This window comes from Vigna unguiculata, chromosome 9 (assembly GCF_004118075.2).
Source record: "Vigna unguiculata cultivar IT97K-499-35 chromosome 9, ASM411807v1, whole genome shotgun sequence".
Taxonomy (NCBI): domain Eukaryota; kingdom Viridiplantae; phylum Streptophyta; class Magnoliopsida; order Fabales; family Fabaceae; genus Vigna; species Vigna unguiculata.
The window spans coordinates 676,300-699,892 of NC_040287.1; the positions used below are offsets into that span (position 1 = coordinate 676,300).

A 23,593-nucleotide genomic window follows, 5' to 3' on the forward strand; every position below is an offset into this window, starting at 1 on the left:
AATTATGTCTGTGATTCACTTTCAAATACACTATTAATACACATAAAAAAAAAGTTTATTATCAACTACGTGTTTGGATAACCCAAGCACTTCTAAAAGTATATTAAATATAAAAAAGATACTAAGATTACATCTTAAAAATACACTCCCACCCACATACGTTCGAAACAATTACTCAATATTAGTCTTTAAGTATTTTTTTTTACTCCAAAAGTAGCTGTATTTTGAGAGAAAAAAAAAACTAGCTTTAACTATGTTTTCTTTATTTTCTTGTGACATCTTTTAAATAATTTTAAAATATAAAAAATGAGGAAAAATAAAAAAATTACTTAAAAAATATTGTCTTAAGAGAAATATGTTAAAAAGTTATTTGTCGTTTCTATATATATTATTTTTTACTTAAAAAAAGACAATGAAAGTTTTGTACGGTTACCACCATAATTTCATTCAATAATATGGATTAGATAACTCTTTAAAAAAAAACAGCACAATATTATGAAATCAATGAGTGTGTAACCATGGTCTATTTGTTTCTCATGTTTAGACAAACTATAGTGACACAGATTGCATTTTGGCATTAAAGATAAGCCTAGGAAATGGCCACTACAATTTTTTATATGTTGGACAACTATCCAATGCATTTTCATAATTAACTCTTGTGGAGAATAGGATCTTAAAGATTTTCATTTAAAAGAATTTGAAAAAATCTTCGTTTTTTTTATTTTTAAAAGGATAATGATATTTTGACTACTAAATTTTGACAATTTATTTTATAATATAAGATGTCATCTTTTAAGTATTTTTAAAACATTAAAAATAAAAAGATAAAAAACTACTTAAAAAATAACATCTAAGATTGTAAGATAAAATTATCAATTACTCCAAAAATCATTTCCTATAAAGGAAACCAACATCAGAAACATGGTATGGTTACCGCCAACATCACACTTCCATTTGGTGTCTATTTTTGTCCCTCTCACCCTCAACTACATTTTCCACCTCAGAATACCACTTTTTCTCAAGCTTTGTTATTATGCTCACCACTTAGGTTTCAACGAAAAAAACATCAACTTCTACACAACAATAACAACCGTTCATCTTATAATGCTTTTGCCCCAACTCAGAAGCACAGAATTCATTCCCTTTCTAATTAAAAAATTAACACTTTGTGATTCCTTTTCTTTCTCCCTGCCTTTCTCACTTCTTCATCAACCATTTATGGCTCAACTTTATCACAAAGAAAACCATATTCTCATCATAAAAATTTGAGACAATAAGAAAAAGAAAAAAAAAAAAAACTGAATTAACTGAAAGGTAGGAACTCTGTGAAATGGCCATGATGTACACATGTTTGATGTGTCGTGACTCATTAGCACTATAACTTTGTCGTCTTCGTCAATGAAAACACTCGAAACATAACATATGGTGCTAATTAACAATTCCCTGTGTGGGAACTGTTTGGTATTAAATCCCACACAAAGTGGGAATCTTTGGCCTTTAAGCAACCTTTGCTCCAAGCAATTCTAACCCTTTTCCCAATTCTTCTCTTCAAAACTCAAACTTTCATCTTCTTCAATTCTACCTTTCTTCTCGAGCTTCGAAAAATGGCGATCACACACGCTGATCTTGAACCCAGCCGAAGAAAAACAGATTTGAGTAGCAAAACCGGTGCCTTTCTCATGGTTCTCACAATTCTAATAGGCCTCTTCTGCTTCGTCCTATGTCTCATAGCAGAAGCCACACGTTCCGAGGTACAAGTTTAATATGAATGAATGAATGAAGGTGTCGTGAAGTTTAATGTTGTATAATGTGGTGGATGATGTAGGTGACGTGGATGAACAGAGGTGGAAAAGAAAATGGAGCGAAATCAGAATGTGTTTATAGTGGTAGTGGGAAAGTGCCATTACTGTGTGCTGTTTCTGCTTTTGTTGGACTTGCCTTTGCCATGGTTATGCAACACACTTACATGTTGATAGCTGTGAGTAAATCATCACCTTCTTTGCTTACATGGGACCCTGATTCTCCCTCTGCCAAGTCCCTCACATTGCAAGCAGCGTTTTTCTTCGTTACAACTTGGTAAGACAAACACACCTTTGTTCTTGTGTTCTTGAATATCACACAAAATATATCTGAAATCAGATGGAAATAAATTGAGAAAAACTCTGGGGAAGATAGAGTGAAAAGCAGAGGAGAACAAACACAGGTTGATTGCATGGTCCCATCAATGATCAATTATTTGAAATCTTATTTCCATACATTATTATTATTGTTATCTTATAGTAGACAAACTTCAGCCTTATATTATTAGGAAATTAGCATTATCTTTTCACCTAACTTACTATCCTTAATTTAAATTAATCAAAACCTAATTCAGTATTGATTCCAGCATATGTTAATCATGTGAAATAATAAGGGTTTGATGTCTTGAATTTTAATTTGAAATTGAGATTTGTTTCTGATTTAAGTTTTTGATATATTTTGATTTGAAAGCTATGATGGTCTGACATGTTTCATAAATGGGTGTCCTGTGTCCAATATGCATTCAACATCGACACTTTTACTATACTTGTAGAACACATTATATTCAATTTGAAAGATATTTTTTTATCTTTTATATGATTTTAACAATTAAAATAAAGAATAAATCTTATATTATCATTACTTTTTGCATATTAGATATTAGATAAATAGATTAGATTCGTTCTTGTGTTAGTTGACAATGTGTTAATTGATAATTTCAAACTTAATAATATATACATGCTGAGTCTTGTGTCTTGTATTTTTCCAATTTAGCCATATTTTCATGTCCTTATCCCTTTCATATCTGTACCTGTTTCTGTATCTCGGCAAGATACTCTGAAAATGAAATTCAAAATTGAGTGTTGTAGGATTTGTTTCGGAGTTGCGGAGATTCTGTTGTTGGCAGCACTGAGTGTAGAGTCAGGACATCTGAAGAATTGGTCGAAAGCGAGAAGAGGTTGTTACAGCATCAGAGAAGGGTTGTTTTCTGCAGCAGGGGTGTTGGCTCTGACCACAGTTTTCTTGGCTGCTGGTTTATACCTGATAGCACTTCGTGCACAGAAAATGGTAGAGGAAGTAGCCAGTGTTCGAAGAGAGGTTCTAGAGGCTTCTGTTTTGTATGCTTCTCCACCGAGATCACCCCAACCACACTACATGTCAACCGTTGCGAGAGAGAACCCCACAAGCAGAGAGAACCAGAACGAGCTTCTCTTATCTGTTTTTCCAACTCCGTTTGTTAAAAGTTATGACTTTGTTTGAATTGGAAAAATGGAAGGGAGAAAGTGGGGTGAGGAGTTTTATTGTGTAAATTCATTTCATTGTGTATATAACTTCTGAATATGATTCAGTGGCTCTTATTATCTCCGCTCGTAAAAGGTTATTGTTATGCTAAGAATTTAATTATGAGTTTAAGTTTTACATAATGAGAAAATAAAGTATTATATAAGGATAAAGACTCATAAATTTATTGACTTAATGTTTTTGGTTGATAGTGGTGTCAATGACTTAAGTGGTTGGATTCATGTCTTATTGGTAGTGTATCTTTCCAGTGAAATCTTTTCTGTAAACTTAACAAGTGGTATCAAAGTCGATGGTTAAAATAATCGGCTTAGACAAGTGTGGTATGGTCTTTGTATCGAAAGTCTTCCTGGAAAGAGTTTTAGGTAAGCGTGTCCCGTTAAAAAGAACGACGGTACAAAAAAGGACAGAAAATGAGTACTCGTTGTTGAAAATATTTTTCCTAGAGGAAGAGTGTACCAATATTGTTAAAGAGACTCACTCTTGAGGAAAAGATGATTAGAAAAACAAGTGTGAGTTTAAGTACCACATTAGAAAGGATAAAAACCCATAAATCTATTACCTTAAGATTTTGGGTTAAGAATGATGTCAATGTCTTATGTAATTAAATTTAAGTCTTATTAATATTATATATCTTATCTTTTCGGTAAAACTTCGTCTGTAAACCTAATAATTATCTCATTTATTTACTTATTTATTAAACTGAGATTTTAATTTTGATTAAAAGTAGTATAAACATAGAAAGATGCATTCAATATTTCAACTAAATTTTGGAATTATAATAGAAAGTCTCAGTAGTTGTACAATAATTTTATTCTATTCAATCAGAAAATGCCTATAAGCTCTCCCTAGAAATGTCTAGAACCTTGGGTACTGAAAAAATTCTGTAGCCAGATTTTATCCGTATTCTTTTGTCTTGTTTCACTTTCTTCATTTTTTTTCGTTTTATTTTTGTGAGAGTAATGTATTTTTTTGATTTATTTAAATAAATAAATTACGATTGGATAAGAAAACATAATTTTATTGTAAAGCAGTGGTAACGAAGTAATACGATTTTAGTTTAAACATATTTAAAGTTTAAGGTAGCACGATTTTATTTGAAAGTTTTTTAAGTTGACATTGTGTTATTTGAATACAATTTTTATGAAAATTAAATTAAAATTGTGTCATTCGACCATAATTTTAATTTAAAAATTAACAGAATTAAAATTGCATCATATTATCACAATTTTAATTTAAAAATGTTAACATTCTCACATTATTCCTTTCTAATAAAATCGCTTTGAAACGACACAACTTAAAAATATCTTTAATTTTTTAAAAATTATCTATTTTAATAAATTTAAAAAATTATACAAGTTTTGTAAAAAAAAAAAAACATATTTCTCTTTTTCAAATTAAAAATTTTGTAACATCTCAAAATTGAAACACTTGTAACATCTAAAAAATACCTAATTTGAAAAGATGTTCTTAAATATTTATATATCTCCATATTTAATAAATAAAAATTTATTATACACAAATATTAATAAACTATTGATAACAATCAATAGTAGAGATACGATTATATAGTTATGATAAAATTATTGTTATTTTTCTTAACATAATGAAAAAAAAGTAACAGAAGAAACAGAAAAATAACATAAAACACAATTTTATCATAACCTTAATAATCAATTATATCTTTAATTAACTTATTATATGATAAATACTTCATTATATCTCCAGATATAATCAATTATATAAACTTATGAGTAAACAAGAAAAAGTTGAATGCACATATCTTTTTCGTTTCCTTGTTGGTTAACTTCTTTTTCTTTTTTCTTGCGGATAACTTCCTTCGTCTTCATGATACTATCTTTCTTCATTGGTGTAAGTGTAAATAAGGTGTTAAATTTGTTCTGGTATCATCTACTATTTGTGGGTCAATCATTGCGTCTTCTGTTTGGTAAATTATACAGAATGTGGCAGAAAATAAGGCCTCTTATTTACTCATATAAAACAAACATTTTTATGCATTCTTTTGGTGAAAAGTCCCTTGCGAATTCTCCGAAACAATGTCAGAGAATGAAAACGAGAAAGTTTCGTTACATTGCTGAAATTTCACAGAGAATGGTTTGGTTTTCATTCATTGTATTTTATAGACCAAACAGCTCATTTTTCATTATTATAGGTGTCAAGTCAGATTTATGTGAGCACGTGAGCCATCCCAACATGTTCCTAACACTTCAACTTCTACAACTGAGAAAGAAAAATATATTAATTTTAAATCTAAATTAATTTTTTAAAATTAATTTGAAAATAAAATTTGTATCTAGTTATATTATAAATTTGTCTTCTCAGACTAAACATAAATAAATGATCAAATAATAATTTAATAATGATTGATATAATAGACTTAATAAATAATAAATTTTATTAGAATAAAATCAAATTTATGTCTCTTATATTATGTTAAGTACTAAATTTTAAACTTAACTTAATAATACAAAATTAGCTTATAATGTAATAAAATTAGCTTCTAATGTAATATTTATATTTATTTATATAATATAAATTTGTCTTATTTTTAATTATTTTTAATTATTGTGAAATCTCCGATAGATAATCGATGAAGTGAAAATTTCAGAAACAGAAAAAAAAATATAAAGTAATTAATAATCTAAATAATTTTGCAATAGTGGATTTTATTTGAAGAATTATAAGTAGTACTTGTTAACAAGTTAAAGACAATGTTGGAGTATCCCAATCAACAATCACAATGAAGACCAAAACAAAACACTTTAATGATTAAAAAAGTTCTTTCGATGAGTTGTTGTAATAGGTTGTTGTAATATTCAAATGTAAATTTTGAATATAATAAAAAATAAATACAAACCAAGAATAAATATTTTCGTGTATATATATATATATATATATATATATATATATATATATATATATATATATATATATAAAGTATAACACATAAATAATTTATTAAATATAATAAATTTCAAATATAACTATAAATATCTCGGAGTCCATATTCAGTTTTCTTGATTTTTAGTATTGTTTGATGTAGTATGATTTAAAAATCTTATTTATTAATTTAATATTCTCTGGTTGTTATTAAATTTTCCTATGAGCACCTTAATAAGATGATCTTTTATGGACACGATGAAAAGGTTTTAAGCCTCTTTGATGCAAAGAATACATATTTATTTCTTTATCAAATTAAAAATAGTGAATGGATTGTCTTATTTAAATTTAAACTTAATTTAATCCAAATTAAATTAAAAAATGCAATTAATTAATGTGCATTGATTCCATCATTTTTTATTGAAAGTTAAAATAATTTGTTTTATTAATTAAAATAATATAAATATATATAACAGATTTTACAATAACAAATATATTCTTTAAAATTTTCAAGCAATAACTCTATGGTAAAAAGTAAACACTTTGAAATCTATAAAATTTCAACTAAAAAACAACAACAAATACTTTTCTTGACCCTTCAAGATTTCAAGAATCTAAGTAACATGTGAAGGTGTCTCGAGATGCAAATTTAAATCCAGTAATTCACTTTAAAATTTAGGTAATTAAATTTTTTATATTACTAACTTTATGTATTTATAATTAATAATTTTATATATTGAAATATTGTTTACTTATTTAATATAAAGAATTTTGTTAAACTAACAAGAATGTTGTTGTAAAAGGTCATCCAAAAGTTAAAGAAAAAAAAAATCAAATGTAGTCTCAAATTAATATTTTAATTATTTTTTTTAAATTTGATAAACATTTTAAATATTTAACATTATTTTTGGTTGGTTGGTTTTTTTTTAACTTAAACTGATTTATGTTTTATTATATTTTTAATTTTTAACGACATTAAAATATAATTATATTTTTTAACTTTTGTTGACGAGCATTAAATAAAATATTAAATACATGTGTATAATGTTTATGGACATTTTTTTCTTTTAAATAAAATAAAATTGCATTAATAATTATTGGATTAAATTTCATTTAATATCATAATTAACTATGATTTTTTTTAAGATTCAGTGTATATTAAATATAATTAACCAGTGTCCTTAAAATATTGGTTAGGAGAATCCAATTAAATTAGATCACCTAATTAATGATATAAGGGTATTGATTAAGAATAATTAATAGTACAATTTTTATTTCCAAAAATTTATAATTAACTATAACATTAAATTAATTATGTCATTAATAATCATTAATGTAATTTTATTTTATTTAGAGGATAAAAATGTTCATAAGTATTATACATATATAATATATAATTGATAATTAATTTGATGTACATCAAAATTTACCATCATTTTATCACACGAAAAATTAATAACATGAAATAGTGGTAGAAAGTAATATGAAAAAAAAGGAGAAATTATCCATAAAAAAATATAATATTTTCATTATAGAAGAATTTGGAAAAGACTAAAAATTTCATTTTTTTTTCAAGGATCGAAGATGATACATTTCAAACTTTTTACATTTCAAGTTTTCACCGAGAGACAAATCGTCAGAGAACATTATGTTAATTATTTTTTTATTAAAAAAAAAAACAATATTTTAACTTTTTTCTTTGTGTGTAACAAATAAATTATCAATTATATTATAGATGTATAATTATTATGAGTGTTTTTGTCTTCTAAATAAAATACAAATGCAATAATAATTGTTATATTAAGAAGGTTAAAATACTCCGTTGGTCCTCGTTTTTGTCGCAAAATCTCAATTTGGTCATCGTATTTTCATTAGTCTCAATTAGGTCCTTATTTTTGTAAATTAGTATCAATTAGGTCCTTTCCGTTAATAGAGAACTTACACCGTTAAGTAGGTGCCACGTGTTAGCTCCTCGTTTTTTTTTTGTTTTTTTTAAATATTTATGCCACGTGTCACGTCTGTAGTGTGTCACGTGTCAATCTAATATGGTGACACGTGTCAAATTAATCTACGAATCTCAATTTGATCCTCATATTTGTTAAATTGATTTGATTTGAGTCCCAATTTTTTTTAAAAATTTTCAATTTCAGGCACTCCAAATTTAGATCAAATTTTACTTTTATATCATGTTATGATTATTTTTATTAAAATTGATATTTTTATTAAATATTTTAATAATATTAATTATATTTAATATTAAAAATTTAAATATATTTATTTTAATTTTTTATAAAATTATTTTAAAATTTTACATTTGAATTTATAAAATTGTTATTTTTAAGCCAACTCTAAAATATTGTTGATATTGAATATTATACAAATATTTCGAATATAAATTTATTAATCTATATATTTATAATTTTAAAATAAAATTTAAATAAAGTTTAATGTAAAATATAAATTTAAATAAATTAAATGTTGTTAAAAATATGTAATAGAAATATCACTTGTAATAAAAGTATCATCATTACATTTATAAAAAAATTAAATTTGTTTTTAAAAAAATTTTGGACTGAAATCAAATCAAATAAACAAATATGAGAACCAAATTGAGATTAATAATTTGACACGTGTCACATATTAGATTGACACGTGGCATACTACAAATCAAAAAAATGAGAAGGTGACACGTGACACCTACTTAACGGTGTTAGTTTTCTACTAACGGAAAGGACCTAATTGATACTAATTTAAAAAATGAGGACCTAATTGAGACTAATAAAAATACGAGAATCAAATTGAGATTTTGCTACAAAAACGAGGACCAACGAATTATTTTACACTATTAAGAATTCATTTAATATTTAAGTTATTTATGAACTTTTACAAATTTTAATACTTATTAATTACACTTTAAACAGTTTTTTAGAACATTGATTAGCATAATCTTTTAATAAATGAGTTAATTATTTTAAATTTCAACATAATAATAAAATTAATGATCATTAATTATATCTTAAATGTCATTAAGATATTAACTAACATTTATCATAAACTGATATCATATTGTTGAATAAAAAAGACAAAGGTTAAATTAAAGTATATCTTAAATAAATATTGTCATATTACACGATATAATATTTGTTTAATAAAAATATTATCAAATGCGACTTAAAATTTAATAAGAATTAGGTAAATGGTATTATTGCCATAAAAATAAAATAATAAACAATTTAGAATAACAACGATAACAAGTATTTGAAAAATAGTAAACTGATTAGAATACTTCGAAATATTAAAGAAAAAAAAACATTAGCAGTATCAGTACTTGTAAAATACTTTATAAGATCCTATTAATAACTTCTGCTGTTTGCACAAAATAATTCCTCTTAATACATATTTTAATAAAGAAAATGGATTGAGTCAACACTTCACGTATTTTTACTAGTCAACGATTAAATAAAGCAGGATTCTAGCAGGTTCAGCCATTCGTACTCAACAGCAAAATTCAAGCTTCAAGTATTTATTTAACCTTTTTGGTAAATAAATATTAAAAAAATAAGGCTTGAATTGGAATTTAATTTAATTCTATTAAATACAAAAAATAAATAATATATAGTTGAAATTGGATATTCTTGGAATACCGTGGAGAGATTGATATGATTGAAGTGAGGGCCCATCTCTCCGCACTGAACCGTAACCCGTTCGCATGATATCGGTACGATCCATTAAAAAAATTGAAACATCTTTCATTATTATTATTATTGTCAAGGACCAACGGGCCTGGATCCGACCCGAAACACCAGATCCGAGATCCACAACCACAACCACAACCACCGCTACACGCAACGCAACCCCAGACCCCACTCCATACACAACCCACCGCTATTTAAATTTCCTGAGAATATCGTAGGAACCATGTCGCTCTAATTCTCAATCGAAAACTTAGGGTTTTTCCCCTATTTTCAATTCCGATTCCTTCGATCTTTGATTGTTCTTAGGGTTAGGGTTATTGTTGTTGCAGCGAAGATGTCGTTGAGGCCAAATGCTAGAACCGAGGTTCGTCGCAACCGTTACAAGGTGGCGGTGGACGCCGATGAGGGTCGTAGGAGGAGGGAGGATAACATGGTGGAGATCCGGAAGAGTAAACGGGAAGAGAGCCTCCAGAAGAAGCGCCGTGAAGGCCTTCAAGCTCAGCAACAGTTCCCCACTCCTCTTCAATCCTCCATTGTCGAGAAGAAGGTATTGCTGTTATCGGCATCGCATGGCAGGAAATTAGAATTCCACTGCGATCTTGGAAATTTCAGATTCATGTGCTTTGCATCGCGCAGTTGTGATTTGATTTCTTTGAGTGCGATTGGGGTTAGTCTGTTAGTTATGAAAACGGTTATGATGGTTGCTTTTGTCTCTTTGTTGTTGGCCGCAGTTGGAAAGCCTCCCTGCGATGGTTGCTGGAGTGTGGTCAGATGAAAACAACCAGCAGTTGGAAGCGACCACGCAGTTCCGGAAGCTGCTTTCGATTGGTAAATGTGGATTGATTTTGTTCGATGTTATTGTTTAATTGTTGTGCTGCTCTGGTTCTGTGTGTTAACTTTGTTTCGTTTTTGTGTGACTTATTCTATTGTGTAGAGCGCAGTCCCCCTATTGAAGAAGTTATTCAAGCTGGAGTTGTGCCTCGATTTGTGGAGTTTCTTGTTAGGGAGGATTACCCTCAACTTCAGGTTTTGTTTTATTTCGTGCATGGGAAGTTGTTGTGTGGTGTAGTGTAGTTTGGATGGAATTTGATTTCTTGATTGGTTGCTTGTGTAATTTGTTTTTGTGGTTAGTTTGAGGCTGCATGGGCTCTCACGAACATAGCATCTGGAACTTCTGAGAATACCAAGGTGGTGATTGATCATGGCGCAGTTCCGATATTTGTCAAGCTGCTTAGTTCGCCCAGTGATGATGTTCGAGAGCAGGTATGCTGATACAAGAATGTAGTAGTTCTAGCTTTTCCTTTCTTGGAATCTTGACCTAGCTTGCTGGAATAATAGAACTCTGAAATTCCAGGCAGTGTGGGCGTTAGGAAACGTTGCTGGTGACTCCCCCAGGTGTCGTGATCTTGTTCTTGGCCATGGTGCCTTAATCCCACTGTTGGCCCAGTTGAACGAGCATGCAAAACTTTCAATGTTGAGAAATGCAACATGGACCCTGTCAAACTTCTGCAGGGGCAAACCACAGCCTCCATTTGAGCAGGTAATTGTCTATCTGTTTAATTGAAACCAAACCTGTAAGATAACCTGTGTTGGCGTACAACGATGAGAATTTTTTATGAACAGGTCAGGGCAGCACTCCCAGCTCTTGAGCGATTAGTATTTTCCAATGATGAAGAGGTCTTGACAGATGCATGCTGGGCGCTATCATATCTTTCTGATGGAACAAATGACAAAATCCAAGCTGTTATTGAGGCTGGTGTGTGTGGCAGACTGGTGCAACTCCTTATGTGAGTGCTAAATCTACTGTACCTGGCCAATCATTGCCGATTGTTTCAATTAATTGTCTTGGCACTAACTTGTCTGTTTGTTGTAAAGGCACCCATCCCCTTCAGTGCTGATTCCTGCACTTCGCACAGTGGGAAATATCGTAACCGGAGATGATATTCAGACTCAGGTAATGACTTGTAAACAGTCATCCATTACTTAATTGTATTCTTACTCAAGGTCTGTGAAGCTATAGAAGTTGGTGGGTGTTGCATAACTAATTTTTAAAATTTAAAATATTTAAGTAACTTGACCCCAAATTGTCGATAGGTTAATTTTGCATGTTTCATGTGTCCCAGGAATCTTGAAAATTTAAATTTAAATATTAAAATAATTTTACTCAATTCTTGATAGGTTAATTTTTCTAGTCTAAGATGATTAAGTCGATAATATGCTGTTCTACTATAATATGGCTATAATATGAATATGAGTGCAATGGACTGTGCGCTCGACAAAATTGTAGTCTTAAATTCATAACTTTGATGGTGAATTTGTGTTGGCTGACTTGGGTGGAGTGTTACAGTTGGTCGTTCTAGTTTTGTACTGAATAGAATCCTTTGAGGGTTTGGGTAGAGTGAGAGGTTCGGAAGAGTAAAGAAGTTATACAATGATATTCATTGCATACATTATCCATTATCCACTATCCACTGAAGAATTCAATTTGCATGTCTTTCTTGGCTTTTAGCACTATGAGTTGCCACTGTGACACCACCACTACTCGCCATGAATCTAGGTTTTACTTCCCCAATGCATCATTGTTGAGGATTTCCTGTTTTTGTTATAACTATTTTCATCAGACTATCATCAATCATGGTGCTCTCCCGTGCCTTTTGAGCCTGTTGACACACAATCATAAGAAAAGCATCAAGAAAGAAGCTTGCTGGACCATATCGAACATTACAGCTGGAAACCGAGAACAGATACAGGTAAGCCAGTATATCTCTCAATTGTTTTTACTTGATGTAATGGAAATTGGATATCCCTTTCTTTAGCTTGATGTTAGCTATCTCCATGATATTAAATTGGATATTTCAATGGAATGGAAATATTTATCTCTTAAAAGTTTTTAGTCTCTTCAACCATTACCGAGTGCTACTAATGCTGTGGCTCTGTAATAAGTAATATAGGCAGCTAAGATGTTCTTGAACATGAACATGTGGTGCAGTTAGGGATGGCAAATATATGGTAGGATTAATTCCATTGGATAAAGTAGTTCGTTAATTTATTTTTGATCTATCAATGATTAATTTTAAAAAAATTAATCCATCCATATTTTAAGAATTAAATATTTTTATAGTTATAATATTACCCCCCGTTCTCTCGTCCATGTCTTCCAAATGCAGCAGCAGCACTGAAAATAAATGAAAGAGTGGTCTATTTATTGAAGGAAGGTGGGTGTAAAATGTGGTAAACATATCTGAGGAAACATAATGGGAGAACATAAAATGGGCCTCAGAAAAACTATTGTATTGTATCTTTAAACAAGAGAAACGATAAAAAAGTTGGTTACAAAGATAAAATGGGTGATCAATCATAGAATAAAAATCCTGTATATTCAAGTAACAGAGCATTGGTATTTTGTATTATAAAGCTTTGTATTATAAAGCATTTTACACTGTTTGGGACCTTGAGAATGTTCTATTGGCACTTGTGAAGGATTAAGGATAAAAGTTTTAGTTGGCTTATTTCATTAAAATAGGTGCTTTGGGCTTTATACAATTTATATGTGATGTAGGCTGTTATTGAAGCTGGTCTGATTGCCCCCCTTGTCAATCTTCTTCAAAATGCCGAGTTTGACATTAAAAAGGAAGCGGCATGGGCAATCTCAAATGCTACGTCTGGTGGTACCCATGAGCAGATCAAGTATAACTTTTATATATATATTTTTTATTTTTTAATTCCACATCATAATAAAAAGTTGGTAATTATTGGAAATTATGTATTGACTTATCACATGTGGTTGTTAGGTATTTGGTTAGCCAGGGTTGCATTAAACCACTCTGTGATCTGCTTGTTTGTCCCGACCCAAGAATTGTCACTGTCTGTTTAGAAGGTCTTGAGAACATTCTGAAGGTTGGGGAAGCTGAGAAGAGCTTGGGTAACACTGGAGATGTCAACTTGTATGCTCAGATGATAGATGATGCAGAAGGATTGGAGAAAATCGAAAACCTGCAGAGTCATGACAACAATGAAATATATGAAAAGGCTGTTAAAATTCTTGAGACATACTGGTTGGAAGACGATGATGACACACTACCTACTGGAGATGGTGCTCAACCTGGTTTTAACTTTGGAAACGAGCTTCCAGTCCCATCTGGTGGATTCAACTTTAGTTGAAGACTGTTGTGTGGGTAAATGTGCTTTGTCTCAGTATTATTTTTTCTATAGGGTCATCAATCGAAATTTCCCCTCATTTTTTATATAAGTTTTCACAGTTCTCTAAGCCAAGTTGGTTTGAATAATGTAGGAACCTGGTTGGATGGAGCAGGGTTGATGCTAGGGTAAACTGTTGGAGTCGAGTCTCGGGTGGGGTGGGGTTGGGGACCAGGGGGTGAGTTCGGTCAGTTTGGTCCTTGCACTTCATGTTGTCTGGTTTAAGTCTGGTCTTGTGTCCGTGGTTAATGAGGTGCTGGGGTGGGTCAGTCTAACTACCATGTCCAAATAAGAAGGGTGGTGGTGGGTTCAACAGCAGCATAATGGCCTTGTTAGAAGTTTATGTTGTGTTAAAAATACATATGCTGTGGGCATATAACTATTGGAAGGTTCTATGTTGCAGTAGCAGGGAGCGTATTATATGGCAGTGGATGGGTTTTTCTCGAATGCGGCTTTTGAGTCCTATTTTTTATTGAGTCGTGTAGTTGAATTGGTAATTTATTTATACAGAGTCCGTATTTGATTTGAGTATTCAGAAATCGTGGTTGTATTCAAATGAAAGAATTAGAATATTTTTGTGCTTGCATTTCTCTTTTAAAGTCTTTTCTCTCGCATCATGTCAGGGCTTAGAATGTATAGTGTCAATAAGAAGCCTAAATCGAGATTGCTGCCTGAAGCCCAAACTCTTACTTATTAGGAGAGCTGAAAATTGTATGCCCCCAATGGAAAGGAATGTGTATCAACTGTAGTCAATTTGTGAAACTATGTTACAACAATTTGTTATTTTTGTGAAGGTTGTCTTTTTGCTTAATGTCCGTGCGATTTATTGACAACTCTTCTTTGGGCTCTGATTTGAGTTTTGAAGAAAAAATGAGGATATTCAAGACACTTAAAATAGATAACTTACAAATTAATTTGTTGTAAAGAAAAAGTGATTTCTTTGACCAGATATACGGAAACTGAATAAACATCAAGAGATACATATGCGGCCAGATATGTAAAAAATTACTTCATTATAGAATGTCACTTGATGAGATTTATATTATAGAGATTAGATGTTAGACAAACATGTAAATTTCTAAATTCATATTTAATGGTTTTGAATGTTAATTCTTTGACAAGTGTACCAATTTCTCAATGGAAGTTCAAATATTATTTTTTCAAGAGATTTGTGTCTGTTTGTCTAATTACAATTATTTACTAATTTTAGATTGTCTAATTACAATTGTTTACTAATTTTAACAATGGTGATAGCATTAAAGGTTGATTTAATTCACATGAAAAATTACTAAAGATTAAAGTTATGAAATAATTTTAAAAAGATTTTACTAAGGTTGGATTCCATGAACCGTAATAATACAATATTTCTTACACAATCTCTCTATCTTGCTCAAACATCTACATCATAAGCATACTAGCTCTAATTCCTTATAAGCAAGTTCTAAATCAATGTGTCAAAACATTAATTTTTTAACTATTTTAACATAAAATTTGCATTAAGATTCAATATCTTCTGGAACCCAATCTCATGGTTGTTCTATCAAAGTTTAAGTTCCAATTCATTTCCTAATGATTAGATATAACCAAATAGTAAAGTTTCCATCATGCATATTAATAATTAAGATGAAACATATGAACCAAGACACAAATTATATTGCATAGGACAATTACAAAGAGTACAATCCAACCCCAATGAAATATGAGTTAGTCACTCCTAAGCATCTAAAGCACAATGGAATGAATGAAGTAATTTGAATTTTTCTTGTCCTAAAATGGTCTTTTTGGCTCTATTGCGTTCACACACACTAGTACACCAATTTTGTGTAACTTTTGAAATTATAACCACTTTTGTTGGAAGTCTCACATCGACTAGAGATAAGATCATTTCATAATATATAAGTAGGGTGTTAACTTCACTTTAAGCCGATTTTGTGGGGTTGAGTTATGCTTAAAACTCACTTCTAACATGATATTAAAGCCAAGTTTGTAAGGGGGTGTGTTGGAAGTCCCACACCAATTAGAGAGAAGACAATTTCATAATATATAAACATGGATGCAAATCTTACCTTACAAATTAATTTTGTGAGGTTGAATTTAAATTAAAAGGTACTTCTAATAAATAAAGCAATAATATTTTAAAAAACATATTTAACATGAAATTGTATTTATTTTTTTCGTATAAATAAGAATCTATTAAAATTTTCAAGTAAATACTTACTTGGGTATTTTTATTTAGTGAGTATTATATTCTATTGTAAATAATTATAGGGTCTACATCATATCATTTACAACATACAAAAAAAGTTCAAGGGCCACATTTAATATTTAAAAATTTTTTAAAAAGTATTTATAAAAAAATGGAGAAATTAAAATGCATTATTTAAAATAGTAAATGGAAGTTTGGTATGGGTTGGCATTGGAAACACAAAGGAGAAAGATGAGTTGGATTTGGATGTAAATGTGTGAAGAATGAGAAATATGAAACAGAAGGTGGCCCACTTCACTGTTCTTCATCATAATTACTAATCAGATAAAAATTCAATAATTCACACAGCCACAACTCTAGATATATACTCTTAAACATACTACTTAAAAAATATAAAATGTACATTCAAATTTAATTACTGTTTAGAGATTATGATTATGACATTATAATTTTTTGTTAGAAATGCATATTAGAGATACACGTTACAAAAATACGTTAGGTAGAAATATATGCAACAAAATTTATTAGCAACAACACATGTTAAAAAAACATAGAGAAATATTTTGTGTAGATAGAAGTAGTCATGTGTTCACATTGAAATACATATTTATTTTATCTATATTTATTATATTTATTATTTTTTGTCTTCTTATTACATTATAAATCTATTATTTTTAAATATATTTCTAAACCTCTCTGAATTTAGACATTTCAAATTGAGAGAATGAGGTTTGTATTTTTCTTATCTAAAATTCTAGGAAATAAAATTATAGACAAATCAAACTATTAACATACAATACCAATCCTCTATCTACTATCATCAACTGTAATATTTTGTAGAAGGACAATATATAAAATTGATTTAATAAATGAATTAAATTCATATAAGTGATTCAACGTTTTCTTTATCCAAAATTTAACAAACTCTTAACACTCACAAGGGTGACTTCACTTAGGAAAAAAGGGTGTGAAACATCAGAAAGCAACCACACTACTTACCAATAATGTTGTACAATGTTGATGATGATGATGTGTTCTCTTCATTAGTTTAATGTTATTTTTCTGTTTGCACATGATCCCTTAATTATCTGTTAGGAAACTCACCACCAGCGCTTCTTCATTGCCAACCATAATAACGTTATGAATAATATATTTCTTCATCAATTGTTTGCACGTTTTAATTATTCTAATTTAATAAAATATTCTGATAATGGAAAAAAATTATTAACGTTTTTGTAACATTTATTCTCTAATTGTAACCTCTAATTGGTGTAAACTTTTATGCTAACTATTAGATGAGATTAACGATCATGAACTGTGTGTGAAAAATTATTATCAATTAGTTAATTAATTAATTGTATTTAATTCCACGAAAAGTTGTGATAAAAAAAAACGCATTTGAGAAAGATAATAATAATATATTGACATAAACCTAACATCAGAAAGTGAAAAAATGGAAACTAAAGGAACCTTCTTGAATTTATAATTTTCTCATAGTAACCAAAATCAAAAGGCTAAATACAGTTACAAATTAAATTGCAGATCAACCTAAATTACATTATAAAAAAGTGATATAATAGAAATTGAAACAAGTTTATGCTACTCCAGGGGCAAAATGGGAAATACGCACACTGTCTTTGCAGTGACTTCACTTCCACTTTCCCAAGATCTGCTAATTTCTGCACTTATTCCCACAATTTTCCTTTTTTCTCCTTTTTTTTTTCTACCAAAGCAAAGCAGCAAGAAAAGGTAACAACGAGGTTGCACAGACTAACCAGCTTTTCGCCGCCGGAGGAGCGGCGGTGGACGGCGGAGGAGGGGTGTGGTAGTAGAACGGGAAATAAGGGACAATTGGGTTCGGCGGTGGCGGCGTCGGGTAGTACTTAGTTGGCGGCGGGTAATACACGCCGCCGCCGGAAGATGCCGGCGGCGGTGGAGAGGAGTAGGTGTACTGAGAGGGCGGCGGCGGAGAGGAGTAATAGTAAGTGCCGCTGCCGCCGCCGGGGCTTGAAGGAGGGGACGGCGGGGGAGGGCAGTAGGTGGTGGTGGGAGCTGGCGGCGGCGGAGAGGGCGGCGGCGGAGAGGGAACAACCTGGCCGCAGGGGGTGCATTTGATGTCATCCTTGGACGAAGTTTGAAGGGTGTGATCTGCTGCTGCTGCCATTGTTGTCGAAAGAGCAGTGAGAGACAGAAAGGTGATGAAACAACACCACAACACTGTGGTTCTCATGTTGTGAGAATCCGAGGAATGAGGTTGTTACTTGCTCAGAAAAGAAGAGAGAGAGAGAAAAAGAAAATGTGTAGAGATAGAAAGAAAGAAAGAAAAGTGAAGGGAAGGGTGTGGTGTTGCTATTTGAGGTGCAGTGTTGTGGTGTGGTTGAAACAGTGTTTTATTTATCCTCTTTTCAACTCTGCTTCAAACCTTTCCATTATTATAAATAACACAATAGAATAGTGAAAAAGGAATAATAAAAAAAAAAATTGTGAACACCGACACGTTTTTACTTTAACATAAAGCAGCCATGTTTGAACTTTGAACACGATTAAGAAATAAGAAATAACTGTCGGAAACATTTACATAAAAGAAACATTTAGGTCCGTTTTGGTTTAGGTTTAGTTAGATGAGTGATGAGTTAGTTACTAGTGTGTCGACTCTGACATTAATGAATTAACATGGTTTACGAAATTAGGTTAAATTAGGTTAAAGTATGGATGTAAGAGAAGGAGGTAAATAGTAAGAAAGTGTAGGAATGGTCCTAAAGAAGAGACGTAAAGGGAACGCAAGAAGTGTTTGGAGTCATCTCATTGTTTATTTCTTTAGATCTGTGCTATACAAATTGCTTCTTCTGTCCCTTTGTGTCTATATATCTTCGTTTTTGCACTGTTGATGAAGGCACAACAATGTCACTGATCCCAAAGTTTATGGTAAAATCATGAACCGTTTTGTCAACGCAAAGGATGTTAGAAAGCCAATTTTCCATCACAAATGGCCGTCCATGCTTCCTTTCCAGCCTGGTTACCCTTAAATAAATAACCCTAAAACTTTCACACTCATTCATCCATCCATTTCCATCCTCATCACCCATAGGCTCCACCATCCAATAATCATTTTTTTTTTCTTTTAACATTTTACATTTTTTTTAAATCGAAGTGTGAATAATATTAATTTCTTATATGCAGACTGAGTTCATATCTCATTAATATTGTATCGTTAATATTCGTTCAAAAAATTCATTGACAAGTAGTGTCTGCATGTAAGTTAAATTTATGTTGTATTGTTAGTGTATATCTTTACTAATCATCTCTTCAAAATCGGTTATTTTATATGGTAACTTCAAAATTCTCTTTTAAAAAAGAAATGTGATCAAATTTTAAAAATCTCCCGAAAAAATAGTGCTATTTTTTTATCATGTTCCAAGAAAATAAACTCGTAATTTCATTGAATTTAATGAATTGGTCGACATATATATCATTCCAATTGCACAAAAATAAATGTGGGGTACTAGTTTAACATTATTGGAAAAAAAAAATGAGATGATTGGTGATAATATACCAAAAAGCAAAGAAAATGAACAACACATGCATATTGTCTTCGATATCATAGCAAGTATCAAACCACATAACAAGGCTTATGTTATTCACATCATATCAGTTAAAATTATTCTACATAATTATTGATTAACTCATTTTTAACATATGAATTTTATTATTAATATTTTGTTAATGAATGAGTTAAATCTATAACTCCTCTCTTAAAGTTTTCTTAAATCCACTAAATCAATTTCATAAAAAAGAAATACTCATATATGAGAATCCATTTCTGATCTAATAATAATCGAAGGGAGATTGTGTTATTTTGAGGGTGAATCACTGTTATAGCTGGAAAATAATAGTTCTTTGTTATGGTCCCCACTCTAACACTATCTTCTCTTTCTTCTTGTGTAGAGCATTAGTCATACACCACTATATTTTTCTTTTATCTTTTTCTCTTATTATTAGATTAAATATCAATCTTTTTTTAGTAGAGTGAAACATGTTTACATAGGCTACTAATAAAAAATGTGTATGTTTTTTGGCTCAAGTATTATAAGAATCAACTGATTTATTATATATGATAACGATACTTTATCATGATTTGTGATTGATACATCACATATATTTTTTTACTCATACCTTTACTTCTTTCTATGATTGTCACAATTGACACCTTTTTTCTTTTCTTTTAATCATTCTCTTCTTTCGATAAACAAAATTAATACACTCATATATTCCTTAGTCTTAGCCAGCATGGACAAGCAATGCATTATTCAAACTTTCACTTGCTTTTATGCTTTTTCAGTGCCTTTTTGTCCAAGGGAATTTCTACCCTTTTTCAGATATAATAATCATAATGTATACGTATTTTTTTTCCTTCCAAGTTTTAATATTTCATGTAATTGATCATCTACCAAATATTTTAAAATATGTTAAAAAAAATCTCAATTTACCAATATCAATAAATATTCAATAAAAAGACAACACCCAAAAATCTAACCAAGAATATGAACTAAACTAATTTCTGTTGTTCCAGTACAACCAATAAGTTTCACATCGCTTAAGAGTCGAGATCAAGCGAATTTTAAATAGTCCTATTTCCCTCCACTCTCTGAGGCGCCTTTTAATAACAAAATCGTGACGGAGCTTAAACGATCCAAAGCGGGCAATATCTTGAGAACGCGGTGGTTATTTCTAATGATGACGGTCGGATAAACTTAGGTCGAAATCGAAACATGAAGATAACATAAACATGCAATAATAAGTGCCTCTATTGTGCATTCATCAAGATCATAAGTTAATGATGATGATTATGATGTGAGTGAAATTTGAGATAATGGATCTTCTTCAATAAAACTCTATTTTATAATTTCATTAAGAACCATCTAGATAATAGATAATGATAAGTAAGTGATAATTTAATTTTCATTGTATAAAAGAGAAAGATCATGTAATTGTGTGACTTTATGGTGTATCATGTTCACCTCAAATACCTAACTTGTATGCTTTATACTAATGGCGGAAAAATATGTTTTTTTTCATCATCAAATTTGGTCAAAAAATGCCCTTAATTAGTGCTTAAGTAACCTGAATTTGGAAAAAAACGAAAACACGAAGGGATGGGCCACGAGTACTGGCCCCATTGGGCCCTTTATGATCCAACCAGCCCAATTAAGGTCCTTTCCCAAATTATTCATGGGTGGGTGGGTCACCCGTATAATTTTGTTCCTCAATTGAATTTTGCAGGGCACGTGTTTCATGTCATACTATAAATATTATTTTAATTTATGCAATTTCTTTATGTTACACCATTTTCAAAATCATATTACATTTTTTCTTAACATCAGAAGATTATAATATTTGTAAATTAATTTTTTATTCATATTTTAGTTTTAATTTATTTAAAATATTTTTTTCTCATAAATTATAATTTTATTTTGAAAATATAATCTTAAATATTATATTTCATCATTTTTTTAAACTTAAGAATTTGATTATGAAATATTTGTTGAAAGTGTGTTAAGCTTCATACATTGGAAAATATAAAGGTTAAAAATGGAGAAAGATTATATATGGTTTTTGTTTACAGCCTATATGTTGCTTGCAAACCTAATATTGTCCCTAGTAAATATTTGGGTTAAATATATTTTTAGTCCTTCAAATTTTAGTGAATTTTTAGAATTAGTTTATTTTTGAAATTTTATATCAATTTAGTCATTTATCTTTAAAAATATGTAGATTTTTGTTATTCTTACCAAATCTTGTTAAGTTTATTTGACATTTTAAATGCATTTTATAATAATATTTGAGTTAACATTGAAGCGAAAATGTGTTAAACAGTATAAACAATTCAAATATTATCATGAAATTGCTTGAAACGTCAGATAAACTTAACAAAATTTGGTTAAAATGACTAAATTCACGTATTTCTAAAGATGAATGACTAGATTGGTCAAAGATTTTGAAGAAAGACTAATTCCAAAATTCACTAAAACTTGAAGGATAAAAACATATTTAACCCTAAATATTTTCTAAATTTGTTAGTCATTGCACATCTAATGTTACTTTTATTTGTTCAAATACATTATTAAATTATAACTAGAAAGATGCGTTGTTAAAGTAGTCAACTAAAAATTCAATGGATAAACTTAAATGACATAAGGATTAATGTTAAATGACACCATATTTAAATGAGAATGGATCTTAAATGACACCATATTTAAAATGAGTGAAATTATGGTGTATATTTTAAAGAAATTTAAAAATATTTATAGAATGGAGTTTAATAGGTGTGTGTCCATAATATATTGGTGAATTGAACCTGGTCTTTTTTAACACGGTGTTGGTGAATGAAATCAGAATGTTCACACAGTTGGCACGTGCAGAACATATATTGAGAGAGTTGATAAAGAAAGTGGACCACAATAAATTTACTCGCAAAGTCAGAAAATTCATTACCAATAACATCACAATGTATCGTTCATGCAATGGCTGGACCAAAGTACTTTTAAATTTAATAACATTTAACACGTTTTTAAAATGCAGTTTATGATTTTAAGTGTTGTATAGTTTTCTCAAATTCTTATATTAAATGTGATGCAGCACGAGCTCAAGATCTATAAGAATCCAAGGTAGATGGATAGGTTTCAGAAGAAGAGTTTCAAAATCAAGAGTCATGCTCATTGAATTTTTTTAAATTTATTTTCAAAGAGGTGAGTGAAAATTTGTTTTTATGGATTAATATAACATGTTATTGTATTATATAATGCAAGCAAAAATGTGCCATACTTAAAATCCTAAATGTGGTACTAATTAACTGACTAATGAAAGTACTTTTTATGATTAATTTAAGGGTTAAATATGTTTTTGGTCCCTTAATTTGTAGTGAATTTTGAAATTAGCCAATTTCAAAATTTTGGACTAATTTAGTTATTCATCTTTCGAAATACGTGAATTTAGTTATTTTAATCAAATTTTATTAATTGTATTTGGCATTTCAAGCGCGTTTCGTAATAATATTTGACTTAATATTTAAAAAAATGTGTCCAACAGTATAAATAACTCAAATACAATTCTGAAACATCAAATAAACCTAACAAAATTTTATTAAAAGGACTAAATCCACCTATTTCGAGAGATAAATGGCTAAATTGGTTTAAAATTTCGAAATGGACTAATTTCAAAATTCACTGAAAATTAAGGGACAAAAACATATTTAACCCTTAATTTAAAGCTTAATTGT

The 23,593-nt window shown here is 29.9% G+C and overlaps 3 protein-coding genes across 3 annotated transcripts; 2 read left to right on the top strand and 1 right to left on the bottom strand.

Annotated features, from left to right (window-relative positions):
* Positions 1-1,339: 1,339 nt before the first annotated feature.
* On the top strand, positions 1,340-3,395 carry LOC114162433. The gene is made up of 3 exons (XM_028046320.1): positions 1,340-1,751; positions 1,826-2,076; positions 2,889-3,395. The coding sequence occupies exons 1-3, from the start codon at positions 1,605-1,607 to the stop codon at positions 3,277-3,279; spliced, it is 789 nt and encodes a 262-aa protein (XP_027902121.1). The 5' UTR covers positions 1,340-1,604; the 3' UTR covers positions 3,280-3,395.
* A 6,666-nt stretch (positions 3,396-10,061) lies between these two features.
* On the top strand, positions 10,062-14,904 carry LOC114163132 (importin subunit alpha-2-like). The gene is made up of 11 exons (XM_028047248.1): positions 10,062-10,461; positions 10,646-10,742; positions 10,849-10,940; positions 11,046-11,177; positions 11,269-11,454; positions 11,538-11,701; positions 11,790-11,868; positions 12,536-12,664; positions 13,474-13,601; positions 13,706-14,089; positions 14,206-14,904. The coding sequence occupies exons 1-10, from the start codon at positions 10,249-10,251 to the stop codon at positions 14,073-14,075; spliced, it is 1,590 nt and encodes a 529-aa protein (XP_027903049.1). The 5' UTR covers positions 10,062-10,248; the 3' UTR covers positions 14,076-14,089; positions 14,206-14,904.
* Positions 14,905-18,040: 3,136 nt separating this feature from the next.
* Positions 18,041-18,481, bottom strand: LOC114162547 (extensin-like). The gene has a single exon (XM_028046470.1). It carries the CDS (start codon positions 18,479-18,481, stop codon positions 18,041-18,043), a length of 441 nt encoding a protein of 146 aa, XP_027902271.1.
* Positions 18,482-23,593: the final 5,112 nt, after the last annotated feature.